At 37.2% G+C, this 16733-nt stretch overlaps 1 protein-coding gene across 1 annotated transcript in view; it reads right to left on the bottom strand.

Annotated features, from left to right (window-relative positions):
- PLCB1 (phospholipase C beta 1) overlaps nt 1-16733 on the bottom strand; it is an 854775-nt gene that overhangs the window by 148927 nt on the left and 689115 nt on the right. The window contains exons 17-23 of the mRNA XM_068987480.1: nt 15957-16041; nt 14017-14141; nt 8694-8848; nt 4088-4252; nt 2306-2405; nt 1402-1506; nt 285-394 (exon numbers count right to left, since the gene is read on the bottom strand). Of these exons, the coding sequence (XP_068843581.1) occupies nt 285-394; nt 1402-1506; nt 2306-2405; nt 4088-4252; nt 8694-8848; nt 14017-14141; nt 15957-16041 (845 nt within the window). The remainder of the gene's footprint in view (nt 1-284; nt 395-1401; nt 1507-2305; nt 2406-4087; nt 4253-8693; nt 8849-14016; nt 14142-15956; nt 16042-16733) is intronic.

Here is a 16733-nt window from a genome sequence, read left to right as displayed (position 1 = left end):
ATGAAATGATCTAGAAAATTTCCCCTGAAACAGCAAGATGTCTACTGTTTAAAGTGGTCACAAAAGACGATGCTGGTGGTGGCCACAGAATGCCAAAAGAGAATGAAATATGAAAAATTCAGGGTATCTTCTAGATGTTTTGGGAGATGAGGCTCAGCTCCACCAAAGTGGTTTTCCAGTGTTCTCTTTTCCTTTCCTGAGGGTGAAGTTATGTAGGAAAAGCTAGCAACAAGATTCGGAAATCATGCTTCATGCCATGCACAAGACTAGAACAACCCTCTCACCTCTTTCTTCACTTCTTCTTCATCTTCCAGGGTCAAGGCAGCCAGTTGTTTAGCTCTCTGCTCCATCAGATTCACATATCGGATTGGATTTGACAAAGCTTCAATCACATCTAAATAGGAAAGAGACATTTTAGATTGATGGTCCTGGAGATACTATTATCCACCATGAATGAGTCTATCCATCCATCCCTCCATCCATCCATCCAATCACCCATCCATCCATGTATTTGTTCATCATCTTTCTACTTGTCCATCCATTTCCTGATTCACCATCCATCTTCCATCTTTCCATATACCCATATAACTATCTACTTATCCAGCCAACACTTTGGAAATGGACCAGAGTCCACTGGCTGAACCTCAGGAAGAGAGAACTCAAAGGTCATCTCTGAGTCAAACTGGACAAGCTCCAACTCAGGATGTGTCAGCGCTCCAAATTTTTAAGTTTTATTTGAGCATTTCATCCAATTCAGAAATGGCCCATAAATTTGTCCTGTTTCCCACACTGGTGATTCACAGGGAAGATATTTCCCATAAAAGAGGTTGCTTTACAGACTGCTGAAACAGCCCAATGATTTGGCAATATGGGTATAATTTGAACATGATGCTGTCTAGCTGGAATGAGTTATGGCTGTCGTCTTCAGATTGGACACCCGCTCCAAGACTGCCATAGTCTCCACCACTTCCCAGGATCTTCCACTCAGGTACCTTGGCACCACAAGAATTTAAATGTATGATTCCAGGCTGACATCATCATAAGTTAATTTCTATAGTTTACGATTTCACTCATAGAAAGGGTCAGGATTCTAAAACTGGCTGAAGGCAAATTCACTGCACAGACCTAGATAGACTGTGTAGTATCAGGTAGCTGATACTACACAGTACTGAACTCATGAGAATAATATTACCAATGGATAAAAATGCTCAATAGTTTATTGAGATTTAAACTAAAATTTATTCACAAAGGTTTGATGAATTACTTCTAAACATGCATACAAACAGAGGTGATTCTGAGGTCACACTCTCTTGCCTTTGTTTAGTCCAGTTTTCTTTCCACTGGGTCACAAAAATATGGATGACCCCAGATGGAGATATCCTTCCAGGTTAGGTGGTTTACCTGCATATGTGTCTGGGACATAGTCCTTCACCTCTATGTAGACAAAGAGGGCTGGCAGCATCAGAGGCTGGTTTCTCTCGTTCCTCAGACAGATGTAGTGATAGCCTGGGGGGGGGGGGTGACATGATACCGTGCATCACAGTTTCTTATAATGTGAAACATCTACTTGATCGGAGTACTTATTTCAGGTGACTCTGGATGACCAACAGCTTACTTCTACCTCATCTTAATCATATGCTCTTGAGTGATAGGGTATTATTTTTCTCATCAAACAGGAAAATAATGTTGACTCTGCATTTTTTTCTCCCTTTCCAACCATGTTTTTCCCCACAAGAGAGAATTTGAAACCATGTGTCATAGATTGAATTATCAGTCCAAATTTGTACCCTGTATATGATTTCTTGATTTGGGGGTTAGCCTGTTTGGACAATGGGATGTTAGTGATGTGTACAAGCAGAGGCTTCACACGCACTTGCAGATAAAAGCGTGCATCCCACTGGGTGGCCGTGAGATGCCTGGGAGCGCAACTGCCTCTTCACCCGGAGCCCCTAAGTGAGCAGGTGTGGGAAGCCCACAGCCTCAAGCACAGTTGCACAGCCAAACCTCACCAAGCCCTACCACTCCACAGACCTGTGAGCATGAAGATGAAACACCTCTTATAAGCCTTTTAATTTTCAGGTAGTTTGTTACACATCACATCTGGCAAGAGTTGACTGGCCTAGTAGTCATAGCGCATCACAAAAACAATATTGCCAGGTTTAAATATGTAATCCTATAATCCTTTTTACAGAGTAAAACACCAAAACAACAAATAGCTTCCTACATTGTTCTTTAATAATCTTATAAGGCAGTGATGATTTTCTTTACAACTCTGATAAAAAGTTTCCCACAATGCTATCCATACCTGGCCGAATTGCTTGTACTGGCAAGATTCGGTGACCAATAAATTTACCTCCTTCTTCATAAACTGCTATCCTCAGACAGGCTAGCGAAGGAAGAACCACCTATAGGGCATTAAGAATACATGTGGTTACAAGAAGGAGTGACTCCCAGAAAGAATTAGAAAGGTAATATTCAAACAGGCCCTACTTTTCCAAATCCAAGTAGAAGTTTCTGCTGAGCAAATTGATAAAAAGTTAAGTTACTGCTCTATAATTTAGATTTTCAAAAAGAGAAGGATTTCCAGAGATATATGGCTTCATCTGTGTTTTATCACCTTTTCAAAATGAGGAATCTGTGCAACAAACAGACCATTTTCTTTTGACACGAACATTCTCAAGGCAGAAATGACAAAAGTTCTACATTTAAATACTGTGAGTTAATGGTTTAATCACAGTTTGAGCAATCACTATTATATTTTCAAAGCAAACTACCTTTGTATTTCGGAGCAAATGCAAAAATTATAAAGTAGCTTTCAAGGATAGCTTTCAAAATGAGATTACTTTATTTATTTGTAAATTCTCAAATTAGCCATAAGTAGTACTCTTGCCTGGAAAATCCCATGGATGGAGGAGCCTGCCTAGTAGGCTATAGTCCATGTGGTCGCAGAGTCGGACCAGATTGAGCAACTTAAAAAGAAAAAATTGCTTACTTTTTTTTTCTCTCAGTGTAAAACATCTGGAGTGCATATGCAGCTATACTATATCAACATGTCAAGACCATGAGGCCAATTATACCTTAAATATGTATTTCTTTGGAACATAAGAAAACTAACATTTATTGACTACTTTCAATGGATTAGGTATGTTTTCAGTATATTAGAAAATACTCATATAAGAATGCTTATAAGACAGTATAACTAAATCCAATTAACATAAGAAAAAAAAAAGCTGGAGTATAGAGATCTTTACCACAGATAGGATACCCCCTTTGCAGAAGACTGCCTTTGCAGATATTTTGGTTAGATAAAAGCAAAGTGATAAGAGTGCGCTCTACTTTCTACTGCACTTAATGTCTTCCTTTTTGTTTAAAAAGGAAGTGAAAAAGATCTGTTTTTTTGTGAAAGGAGAGGGAAAGACAAGTCAAATGTAAAAGGTAATAACTATCAGATAGAATCCAGACAAGTTACAAAGACCAACACCAGTGGTTGGAGATTCCAGGGAGTTTAATTGCTATGCTTTTTAAAGGAAGCATGGACTTCCTTTCTCTTGGCTACCATATTACTCCCTATTTACCACTCTACTTCATTCGAATTATAGTGAAGACATATCATTTATCACTAGTATTATGGGAGGCTATGAGTTAAAATTACATATTATTCTGGTCTTCCAAATGAGGTATCCTAGAATTAATTGATTCATAATTATGAAAAATCCAAACAAGCAATTCACAGAAATTTTGAAGTTTTCAAGATGGTTTTGAAAATGCTATTATATTATTAATGTGTAAATTCCCAAATGAAACAATAAGTAAGTCCTCATTTCATATTTTTTCCAGTATAAAACACCTGAAAGTGACTCTGAGACTCCATGGACTGTAGCCTATCAGGCTCCTCCGTCCATGGGATTCTCCAGGCAAGAATACTGGAGTGGGCTGTCATTTCCTTCTCCAGGAGATCTTCCCGACCCAGGGATTGAACCCAGGTCTCCCACATTGTAGGCAGACGCTTTACCATCTGAGCTACCAGGGAAGTCATAAAACACCTAGAAGATGCATTAACATCTGACGTGAAGAACACAAGACCAACCTTTTTGAATACAATGGGTTCTTCTTCCCAGATGGGATTTACAGCGTTTCCTTGTGATGTTTTGGTCTTAAATGCCTTCCTCCTTGTGTCCACGGGCAAACCAAACATATCCACTTCCACGTAAGTTCCAACTTTCTTATCAGAGAGAAACTGACCTGAAATAATCTAGAAAGTTTAAAAAAAAAAAACTCTTAAAAATGAATAACAATTATACAAGAGAAGACTTCAGGGAGGGACAAATGCTAATGATGAATATTGAGCCATAATCAAAGTAAAACAGAAACAACAGTACAAATATTATTTCCTTTCTGGTTAAAGAATTGTTAGAAGAATAATGATAATGCCAGGATTAAGGGTTAATTAATAAGACAAAGTTGTATAGGGTGAAATACATGAACAAGCATGAAAGCTTGAGATTATGGCTTTTATATTTGAGAGATACTATCTATTAAAAGTTAAAGGTTGATTTTTAGAGCCAACTGAATATAAGGATTTTTCTAATACTTAGTAACTTTATAAGAGAAAAAAAATTCTCAATTTAGCATGATTGTTCAGTTCAGTTCAGTTCAATTCAGTCGCTCAGTCGTGTCTGACTCTTTGTGACCCCATGGACTGCAGCACGCCAGGCCTCCCTGTCCATCAAGAACTCCCAGAGTTTACTCAAACTCATGTCCATTGAGTCGGTGGTGCCATTCAACCATCTCATCCTCTGTCATCCCCTTCTCCTGCCTTCAATCTTTCCCAGCATCAGGGTCTTTTCAAATGAGTCAGCTCTTTGCATCAGGTGGCCAAAGTTTTGGAGTTTCAGCTTCAACCTCAGTCCTTCAACATCAGACCAGACCACCTGACTTGCCTCTTGAGAAATCTGTATGCAGGTCAGGAAGCAACTGTTGGAACTGGACATGGAACAACAGACGAGTTCCAAACAGGAAAAGGAGTACGTCAAGGCTGTATATTGTCACCCTGCTTATTTAACTTATATGCAGAATACATCATGAGAAATGCTGGGCTGGATGAAGCACAAGCTGGAATCAAGATTGCCGGGAGAAATATCAGTAACCTCAGATATGCAGATGACACCACCCTTATGGCAGAAAGTGAAGAACTGAAGAGCCTCTTGATGAAAGTGAAAGAGGAGAGTGAAAAAGTTGGCTTAAAATTCACCATTCAGAAAACTAAGATCATGGCATCTGGTCCCATCACTTCATGGCAACTAGATGGGGGAGAGTGGAAACAGTGGCTGACTTTATTTTTGGGGTCTCCAGAATGAAAATGAAAGTGAAAATTAAATGAAATTAAAAGATGCTTACTCCTTGGAAGGAAAGTTATGACCAACCTAGACAGCACATTAAAAAGCAGAGACATTACTTTGCCAACAAAGGTCCGTCTAGTCAAGGCTATGGTTTTTACAGTGGTCATGTATGGATGTGAGAGTTGGACTATAAAGAAAGCCGAGCACCGAAGAACTGATGCTTTTGAAGTGTGGTGTTGGAGAAGACCCTTGAGAGTCCCTTGGACTGTAAGGAGATCCAACCAGTCCATCCTAAAAGAAATCAGTCCTGAATATTCATTGCAAGGACTGATGTTGAACCATGCTTGTAGATGAAATTAAAAGGTTGCTTAAGAGTACAAATTTAACACATAGCATAGTAGAAAGTCTAGCATTTAAAAAAAAATCTTGTTCATAAAATTCAACTTGACAGAGTAGTTATAATACCATGCTACTCCAATTCTCAAAGTTGTTACACTTTAATAAAAAGCCACAATAATGATAAAAGTAAAAACAAATACCAATTTTAAACTATTAAACTCTGTTTATTATCACTCCTAACTGCACTGGTTAACCATCCACATGATTGTGGTATCCTTTGCCTAGATATAAAGCTAATGAATATTGTGGAATTAAATGAGATTTTAAAACTACACATTCATAATTTTCAGAATCTGAGGGGTTCTCGAATGTTATAAAAGTTAATGGAGACAGACACAATATCCTTCTGCTTTAACAACAGAGAGGGAAACGTGGAAATCAAGTGTTGGTGGAATGGACTCAGTGATCTGTGTTATCTGATTGACAAAGCTTCACTTTCTGAGCTCCAGTCAGAGAAAGGAGACAGAATCACCAAGATGGTGGTGGGCTGGAAACAGACACAACGGCGGCCTGGGGATGGCCATGGCGACTGGGAAGGCCAAAGGCAGCTGCACGCTAATGTGGTTAGAGATGCCACACAAGTTAGAAAGGTATGAGGAGGAGGGTGTCTGCATTTACCCTGGGAAAATGCATTTCTCCTGAATGTTCTCTGTGCCTGAGTGCATGAGACCTGCAAGGAACAATCTCTGTGTTTCCTTTGAGGTTCTACATGAGAACAATGAGCAGACATTTTATAGCAGGTTTGAAACTTCCAAGTTAAATGAGTCATGCTGGGAATTCAGATGCATCAAAGATGGTGTGTGCTTAAGATTTTTTAAAATTGAGTTTAAATTTTTTCTTTTCCTTGTTTTTATCTTTATCTGCCCAGCATGTGGATCTTAGTTCCCCATCCAGTGATTGAACCCGCACCCCCTGCATTGGCAGTGTGGAATCTTAACCACTGGTCCCCCAGGGAAGTGACAATACGCTTAAGATTTTGATTAAAATAGACTTCTTAACTAAATTAATAACACTGAGCCTCAATGTTCTCATCAGTAAAATAGGATCATGGGATACCACCAGAGCTCAGAGGTCTACTCTGGCATTATAAAGTCTATGTCAGGGGATCGAAACAAAGGCAATACTGGGTGGATGTGAGCTGCATTTTGGCTCCAGCCATCATGGTGAAGGCAGGATTCTCTGCAGGGTCACTGAGGCATTATGGCCTGTCCTTTCAGAGGACACTGACATCTCCAGAGCATTGTCTCCACTCCGGACTCGGGCAGCAGTGTATACCTATCTGGGACTCAACTGTTTTCCCCAGTTTCTCTATGTGATTGTTTATAATCACTTACACTGTCATGGTAGAATTTTCAAGAAAGAATAAACAGCAAAGCAAACATATAAAATGAGATGAAATGGCAAACAAGGACAAAAGATTATTTTGATAAAATATTACTATCCGTTTGACCTGACTACAACTATAGTTAACAAAAATTCTAAAACAGCATTTTATCTGTGAGTGATGTTTGAGTTATCTTAATCAAACTTGACAGGAATTAAACATCCTTTGCTGAAAACAATTTCCTAAACTAAATATAATCTTGAAGCTCTAATTCTGCCAGCTCCACTTGGCAGATATATGGGGTGAAATAATTTCAAATGATATCATTGAGAGACACTCCAGTGCAACTTTATTTTTAATCTCTGGTGTAACACAAATTTTAAAGTAAAAAAGGGTTCAACTAGCTTAGAATAGATATAAATTAGTGAAATTGTTATTGTTCAGTCACTAAGTCATATCTCTTTGTGACCTTGTGGACTATATAGAGTACTTTTTTAACACATTTTTTTAATATGCTTTTGGTTTAGGGTCAATTGGAAAATTGCATTTATGCTTTATTAAAAAGGTTTCTTAGTGCTGCAATTATCCAGTTAAATAGAAAAGAAATAGAACTTTAAAAAAGTAAATGAAACTTAGCTACAACAACCAATGGCTTATAGGGTTCATGTAAAAAGTTTTTTATAAAAATGATTTCCCATTTATAGTCTATTTCTCATAGCTAAAATAATACCTTGTGTCGCCTGTAAAATCAATTTCAAAGACTGCAGAAATCATTTGCAATTAATTTTTTGAGGGTCAGATGTATGTTTAATGATGTGATTATTGTATTTAAGCCATGAGGGAAGGCCTTAATATTGTTACTCATTATGTGTTATAAATTCCTGAATACTCTGATAGATTTTCAAAAGCCCTGCTATAGTAACTGGAGAACTTTTATTCAATATTTAAAATTTTATTTAGAGAATACCTTTATTTTTTCTAATTTTTCTCAGTGTGGCTATTTTTCTAAAAATAACAGTGGGAGGGAAGACCAGATTTCTCCAATACGAGTCACTAATTTTTGTGGTTTTGGCTTTCCTGGTGGCTCAGACAATAAAAAATCCGCCTGTAATGCAGGAGATCTGGGTTTGATCCCTGGGTCGGGAAGATCCCCTGGAGAAGGGAAGCCCCTCTCCATATTCTTGCCTGGAGAAACCCATAGACAGAGGAGCCTGGTAGCCTACAGTCCCTGGGTTTGCAAAGAGGTGGACACGATTGAGTAACTAAGCGCATGTGCGCCCCCCCCCCCCCAACACACACACACACACACACACACACACACACACACACAGTTTTCATGGTACATTTCTCTGTAGGATCTTTGCACCTAAGGAAAGGACTAGCCATGGTGAATCTCAGCAACTTGCTTCACTGATTTTGGATCTAATTTTTAGCCCATTAAAAGTGGGGCATCTTGTGCATATAGCTTTTGAAAACTTTTAATATGAATTCAGTCTTCAAATTTAAAAAAAAATACAAAGGAAGTGAAGACTTTACTGGGAAGTAAATGCTTAATGACTAAACTGCTTTACACAAAATAGATGTTGTTGAAGACTTTTGCTGGGTACAGTTGCGTGATGGGATGAATATACCTTAACAGATAAAGTGTTGGCCACTATGCCATCCACGATGCCTTCTGTGAATGGATCAAAGTGCTTGTCAGGTCTCCTCATGAACTCCGGCTTCAGCCTGTAGCCACTCTTCCCATTGTATTCATACATCCCCATGTTTATCTGCATAGCCAGGTCTGTGAATAAAAGACACAAACCTTACTGGGACTGTATTTACATTTGCAGCAAGAACGTAAGATTGTATTACAGTACACTTCTGTTCCCTCTTTAAGAAGAAAGACTTATTATAGAAACTTAGGAAACAGATAAGAAAAAAAAAAAAAACAAGCTGTCATCTCCAAACTCAGAGGCAAACAACTGCCAACGGGTTGGTGTATATTCTGTTTTTATCTTTAAAACATATTCATATATTTGAATATATAAATTATATGCAGTATGTCCATTTCATTAAATATTCATCTGCTTTAATTTTAACAACTGTATAAAATACTTTTGGATAAATATACCCAAACACAGATTATACCAGGCCCCACTCTGGACATATTTATGTCTCTTCCAAATTTTTATCATTACATATAATGTTTTGATTTTACCACATTGTTGTGGTGAAATCTTTGAAGATATCATTAACGATGCTCTTAGGAGTGAATTTTCTAGGTCAGAAAATATGTTTATTGGAAAAGCCTTTTGATAATTCTTACTAAGATACCCTTCAGAAAGTTTAAATCTCCAATCCTTGTTTTTGAGGATGGACTTCTTCATACTTAACCAACAGTAGATACTATAATTCTTTTTTTAATTTATAGGAAAAAGGTTTTCCTTTAAAATTTTTTATTTGTTTGATTATTTACTACCAATATCTAATCACTCATTGACTTGTTTCTAATGGACAAAGATTCCTGGTCAAAGTTTGCTAAGACTTGATCAATATATGAAATAAATGTCTACATTATTTGCAATTGCTAGAGCTAAACAAACCAGCTTTACAGTCATAATGAATTTGAGAAGCTATCAATTTGTTCCCGACTGTCTGAGTTACAACTCATCTCTATTTAGATGGACAATAAAGAAGTGACAGTAGAACTATTTCAAAGTTTCATGTAACAAGTCATTTTTAGAGCAGGGAAAAACAGTAAATCTTTATTTATCATTTTATAAGTTATTATGACTGTGATATCAAAATTGGATAAGCTACCAAATTTATGCTTGAAAAAATTAACTTCAAAAGCCTAAAAATTAATTGCCAAGTCATATTTTCTAAAAAACAATATATAAGCAAGTAGAATTTTTCTCAGGAACAAAAGGATACTTACATATTAGGAGATATATTAATAAAATTTATCACATTTCTCACAAAGAAGAAATGGACAAACGATCGTCCTGATAGATGCCAAAGAGACATTTAATAATATTCAACATAAATTCCTAAAACCAGTGTTGTCATTTAGGCCAAGTGTAGATGTCTTTAGTGTGTAAAAGACTGTCTCAAAGTCACAGCTAGCATCTACTCATTGGCATCATGATGTGAAATTCTCATTAGTATCAAGATGAAGTGTCAAGATGATTCTTAATAGTATCGGTTAATATTATTTTAGAACAGTCAGTCCAAGGCAAAGAAACACTGAATGGTAATAGAAAAGGAGTATTTCCTTTTACACATATTAAACCATATTATTAAATATTATAATAATAACAAGGTTATTGGCTCCAGGAAGGTAAAAAATTTATTAATGGAGAAGACTTACAAATTGAAAAAATGAACCCAAATTAACAATGAAAAAGACAACCTCTAGTATAAAAGACTGGTCTCTTACCAAGATTATACATGAAAATTAAATCTGTGTAGATGAAAGGGTTAAATTACATGTGAAAAAGAAACTATGAAAGAAATGGGAGTAAGCATGGGTTGATTTTCAGATGTGGAGCTTGTAATTGTAAGAGTAAACTAAGATTCCATAAAATAAAACATTAATCAATCTGATCTCATCTGTCCCACAAAATAAGACAACATGACTTATATTAAAAGTACTGCTATAAATGAACAGAAAAACTGACAGCAGTCCTGAATAAAAGCAGAAATGCAAGAATAAAAATCATATCATTCCATCACAGGGCATTGCAGTGCAGAAGTGGGAAGTCAAGAGATACTTGGAGTAACAGGCAAGTTTGGCTTTGGAGTACAGAAGGAAAAGGGCAAAGGCTAAAAGAGTTTTGCCAAGAGGATACACTGGCCACAGCAAACACCCTCTTCCAACAACACAAGAGGATTCTACACATGGACGTCACCAGAGGGTCAATACAGAAATCAGACTGATGGTATACTTTGCAGCAAAGATGGAGAAGCTCTAGAGAGTCAGCAAAAACAAGACCTGGAACTGACTGTGGCTCAGATCATCAGTTCCTTACTGCAAAACTCAGACTTAAATTGAAAAGTGTAGGGAAAACCATGAGGCCATTCAGGTATGACATAAATCAAATCCCTTATGGTTATACAGTGGAGGGGATGAATAGATTCAAGGGATTCGATCTGGTAGACAGAGTGCTTGAAGAACTAAGGACAATAGTTCATAACACTATTCAGGAGGCAGTGACTAAAACCATCCCAAAGAAAAAGAAATGCAAGAAGGCAAAGTGGTTGTCTAGCAGGCTTTATAAACAGCTGAGGAAAGAAGTGAAGCAAAAGACAAAGGAGAAAGGGAAAGATATACCCAATGAAAGGAGAGTTCCAGACAATGGCAAGGAGAGATAAGAAGGCCTTCTTAAATGAAGTATGCAAAGAAACAGAGGAAAACAATAGAATGAGGAAGACTAGAGATCTCTTCAAGAAAACTGGAAATATCAAGGGAATATTTCATGCAAGGATGGGCACAATAAAGGACAGAACTGGTAAGGACCTAAGAGAAGCAGAAGAGATTAAGAAGAGGTAGCAAGAATACACAGAAGAACTGTAGAAAACAGGTCTTAATGACCTGGAAAACCACGATGGTGTGATCACTCACCTAGAGCCAGACATCCTGGAATGCGAAGTGAAGTGGGCCTTAGGAAGCATTACTATGAACAAAGCTAGTGGTCGTAATGGCATCCCAGGTAAGCTATTTCAAATCCTAAAAGAGGATGCTGTTAAAGTGCTGCACTCAATATGTCAACAAATATGGAAAACTAAGCAGTGGCCAGAGGACTAGAAAAGGTCAGTTTTCATTCCAATCCCAAAGAAGGGCAATGCCAAAGAATGTTCAAACTACTGTACTACTGTGCTCGTTTCACATGCTAGTCCGTTTATGCTCAAAATCCTTCAAGCTAGGCTTCGGCAGTATGTGAACTGAGAACTTTCAGATGTACCAGCTAAGTTTAGAAAACGCAGAGGAACCAGAGATCAAAGTGTCAACATTTACTGGATCATAGAGAAAACAAGAGAATTCCAGAAAAAACACCTACTTCTGCTTCAAAGACTATGCTGAAGCCTTAGACTGTGTGGATCACAGCAAACTGGAAAATTCTTAAAAAAATGGCAATACCAGACTATCTTTTCTCTTGAGAAACCTGTATGTAGGTCAAGAAGCAACAGTTAGAATCAGTCATGGAAACTCACTGGTTCAAATTTGGGAAAGAAGTACGAAGCTGTATATTGTCATCCTGCTTATTTAAAGTATATGCAGAGTACATCATGTGGAATGTCAGGCTGGATGAATCACAAGCTGGAGTCAGAATTGCTGGGACAAATAGCATCAGCCTCAGATATGCAAACGATACCACTCTACTGGCAGAAAGTGAAGGGGAACTAAAGAGCTTCTTGATGAAGGTGAAAGAGAAGACTGAAAAGGCTGGCTTGAAACTCAACATTCAAAAACTAAGATCATGGCATCCAGTCCCATCAATTCATGGTAAATAAAAGGGGAAAAAGTGGAAGCAGAGACATATTTGCTTTCCTTGGGCTTCAAAATCACTACAGATGGTGACTGCAGCCATGAAATTAAAATATGCTTGTTCCTTGGAAGGAAAACTATGACAAACCTAGACAGCATATTAAAAAGCAGAGACGGTACTTTGCCGACAAATGTCCTATAGTCAAAGCTATGGTTTTTCCAGTAGTCATGTACGGATGTGAGAGTTGGACCATAAAGAAGGCTGAGGGCCAAAGAACTGAGAGTCCTTTGGACTGCAAGGACACCAACCCAGTTAATCCTAAAGGAAATCAGTCCTGAATATTCATTGGAAGGACTGATGCTGAAGCTGAAGCTCCAATACTTTGGCCACCTGATGGAGGAGCTGACTCAATGCAAAAGACCCTGATGCTGGGGAAGATTGAAGGCGAAAGGAGAAGGGGAGCAGAGGAGGAGATGGTTAGGTAGCATCACTGACTATGATGAATTTGAATTTGAGCAAACTCCCGGAGATAATGGAGGACAGTGGACAGTGAGGAGAGTGGAGGACAGCCTGGGGTTCTGCAGTCCATGGGGCTGCAAAGAGTTGCAGACTTGGTGACTTAACAGCAAAAATAAAAACACAAACTTACAATGTTCAACTTCAACACTCAAAGAAATGAAACGAAAAAGAACAAGGAGATATTTGTCTGAATTATTACCATTATTTAATAATAATACTTAACTAAGAACACAAATGTGAGGGAAAAACATACCATACATTGCTGTTTGAGAAGAAATCTCGTGCCACATTTTTGATGTACAAATTGGCATTGTACAAAGCCTCTTAAAACTTTCACTTAATTCTATTTTAGGAACTTTTCCAAAAGAACATTAGGAGATAAACTTGACAATTTATATTTCAGCCTGTTCTCAGGGCATTATTTATAGCAGAAAAAAAATGTCCTAAAGTTCAGTGATAGGAAGTGTGCTTTAGTTAATTCTGAGATGTACTTAATATATAGCTATTAAAATTCATGTTTCCATATAAAAAATATATATGAAGATATATATGTTAACAAGGTATTAAGTGAAAAAGCATGTATATGCATTGCCAAAATACTTACAGATCACAAAGCCAGAAGTTAACAATGTTGAGAGAATCTCTGAGTGGTAACATTCCTGGAAGTTTTATTATTTTCTTTATACTTATTTTGAATTTATAATATTTTTTAGAATAAATGTGTATTACTTTTAATGTTTGAAAATAAGTAAAACAAATCTAAGTAAAGACATCTATAAACTATCAGAGATAATTCCTCAATATTCAAAATTTGCCTTTTTTGTAGTGATATTTTCTTTATGAAAATGTATTTTGTTTGTTTATTCAATCCAGTCTGGCAGTCTTTCTCCTCCTTGGGATGATTTTCAGGCACTTGGAGATGTGGCTTTTATAGGATGGAAATGAATACTGTGTGACTTACCCACTGTTTGGAAATTAAGGGCAACCATTTGGCAGCCTGCATTCCAGAAGAGCTGAGGCATATAGTTAGATGAATCCACGCGTGTTCCCTTTGGATATATCCTGCTAAGCTGCATTTTGTTATATCTGGGCCATCATGTTAAGTAGTGAATACAATTACAAAAAGAATTAGCCAATAATACCAACTGAGAAGCTGCTTCCCATCTTTCTCTGAGGGGGAAATGAATTAAAGATGGATGACCTCATTGAACTAGTGAGTAAAATATGTAAAAAGCTTTCTGAAGAAACAGAGTAAATGTGCTTTTATAATACAAATGGAGCATCATCTTTGCAGAGCCTTGTGGGTAAAAACTAATGAAGCAGCAAAAATGGTTGAGTCAATGCAATTTTTTGGAGATTATTAAGGACTGGCCTAGTGATTAAGGACATAAAAGGAAATCTGAATGGAGCAAATCATGGGACAGGATGATATTGTGCTTGGCAGAAGCAGATAACATGAACTGTACAGCTATTTTTGAAATGCTCTCTGCTCATTTTCTTAACCTTCTCAGGGAATGCTCTTTGCCAAAACTATGGTACTCTTTATGATTGATAACAAGGTTAATATAGCACAGAAGATTTTTACTCATATTTTGATTCCTACCATCATCAGTTTTCCATCCTGAGAACCTTTTGGTTATTGAATGATGCTATGTTCTTAAAACACAATTAACTATTGCTATTACCAAGCTTTAAAAACTCCTCCTGCCAATGCAGGAAATGGAAGAAACACAAGTTAGGTCCCTAGTTTGGGGAGAGCAACCTGGAAATGCAACCTGCTCCAGTATTCTTGCCTGGAAAATCCCATGGACAGAGGAGTCTGACAAGCTACAGTCCATGGGATTGCAAAGAGTCAGACACAGTGGAGCAACTGAGCACACACACACACACACACACACACACACACACACACAATTACCAAGTTTGGCAGAGGTTAGCTCAGGTTCTGGGCTTGACAGGGGACTTAGGCCAAAGAGGGTCTGAAATTTAATTCTGAAACTTGTTAGCTGTATGATCCAGGACAAGTTATTTCCCTTTTCTGTGCCTCGGTTTCTTCATCTATAAAAGCTATATGATTCCTACATCATAGGGCTGTTGTGAGGATTACATTAAGACATAACAAAGGTCTACCATGTAGTTAGTACTTATTGATTGCTAATGAGTATGTCTATCGGCACTTTGTTTATGGAGTTTACCTCTGTTTCCTTTCCTATTGTTAATGAACTTTAAAGATGATATTTTTCTTTTATATAACTATTACATTTAATATTAATTTTATGAAAAAAATTCTAATGTTTATGCCATTTTATTTTAATTCAGGAATAAAATAAAAAAATTGTCATCAGGAGTCTCAACAAAGTAATATATATTTATGATATATATTATATATTATTAGTAATATATATTTATATTATCATCATCCCAACTATTTTCCAATTGGATGTCTATTACATGTAAGCATGTGAGACACCAGAAAGGTGTCTCTATTATCTATATAATATATACTTTACACACATCATATTTTATGTATGTATAAAGTACACACACACATTTTGTGCACACACGCATTTTACATATGTGATCCCTAACCCAAACAGCAAGCAACAAAGCTGGTATCATCATTTCTGTTTACAGGTGAGAAAACTTGGAATTGCCAAGGGATAAAGAGCTTGATATTGTGAAGGTAACCTTGAAATCGTCCTTTACTCCAAGGCCAGTTCTCTTCCACAGGCCAGACTATCCCTCTCACCACTGCATGTGAAACCTGAAACTATTTATCACTCCCAAGTGACAGACTTTAGCCATTTCATGCACCTTTTCCTTATTAAAGACAAAAATTAAACCAATAGCATAAGACTTCATTAATGTCAATTCGGCACACGTCCGTCAAATCAAGGATACTCTACAAATTCCACCGGAGACTTTGTAAGTTGCTCAAGACCTTTGGTTTCCACAAAGGAAGACATCTCGAAGCTTCTATTTCTTTCTGTGTTAACGACAGCAAAAAAAGTGAGAAATAAAATTCAGTGTTATAAATAATAGCATATAAGAAGTAGGCAAATGTCCCACGAAACTGAGGGCAAAGACCCACAAATAACTTTTATATTTAATTTTGTTTTAATTTTAATTTCAGTCTTATTTGTGTCTTCTAATATTTGCTACCTGGTTAGGTGTTGTGCAAGTTAGGGACACGGTGGCCTCAATGTTAGAAGATGAATTCTAGACGTGGAGAGTGTGGCTAGGCAAGCTGATCTGTCAAAAGAGGAAGGACCTTTTGTTCTAAATCCATTTAGATTGGTTTCTTGAAGCCATCACTGATAATTAACAATACAGACCACGACCTCATGTACATTCCTGCCAGATGCCGATTATCTCCGCTTGACTATACCCACATTGTCATCACCTCAAGCTTGTAGGTACCCTTCTGGTTGAAAGAACTAATGTGACCTTAGAATTTTGTTATTTTAAAGCAGAAGGATCCTTGAACATTTTCCAGTTGGATGGCCTCATTTTCAGATTACATGTCAGGGGCCACAGAGGTGAATATCCTAGAAGGTCTCAATATTCTTGGACATGGAGCAACATCTTGAAACCAGAAGTCAAGCTTCCAATTACAGTGAGAGAAACCAAAAGAAGTTATCTTAGTTTAGAAAGGCAAAGAGCCAAACAGCTTCTCTG

This window comes from Capricornis sumatraensis, chromosome 15 (genome assembly GCF_032405125.1).
Source record: "Capricornis sumatraensis isolate serow.1 chromosome 15, serow.2, whole genome shotgun sequence".
Taxonomy (NCBI): Eukaryota; Metazoa; Chordata; class Mammalia; order Artiodactyla; family Bovidae; genus Capricornis; species Capricornis sumatraensis.
This window is presented reverse-complemented; position numbering and strand designations above follow the sequence as displayed.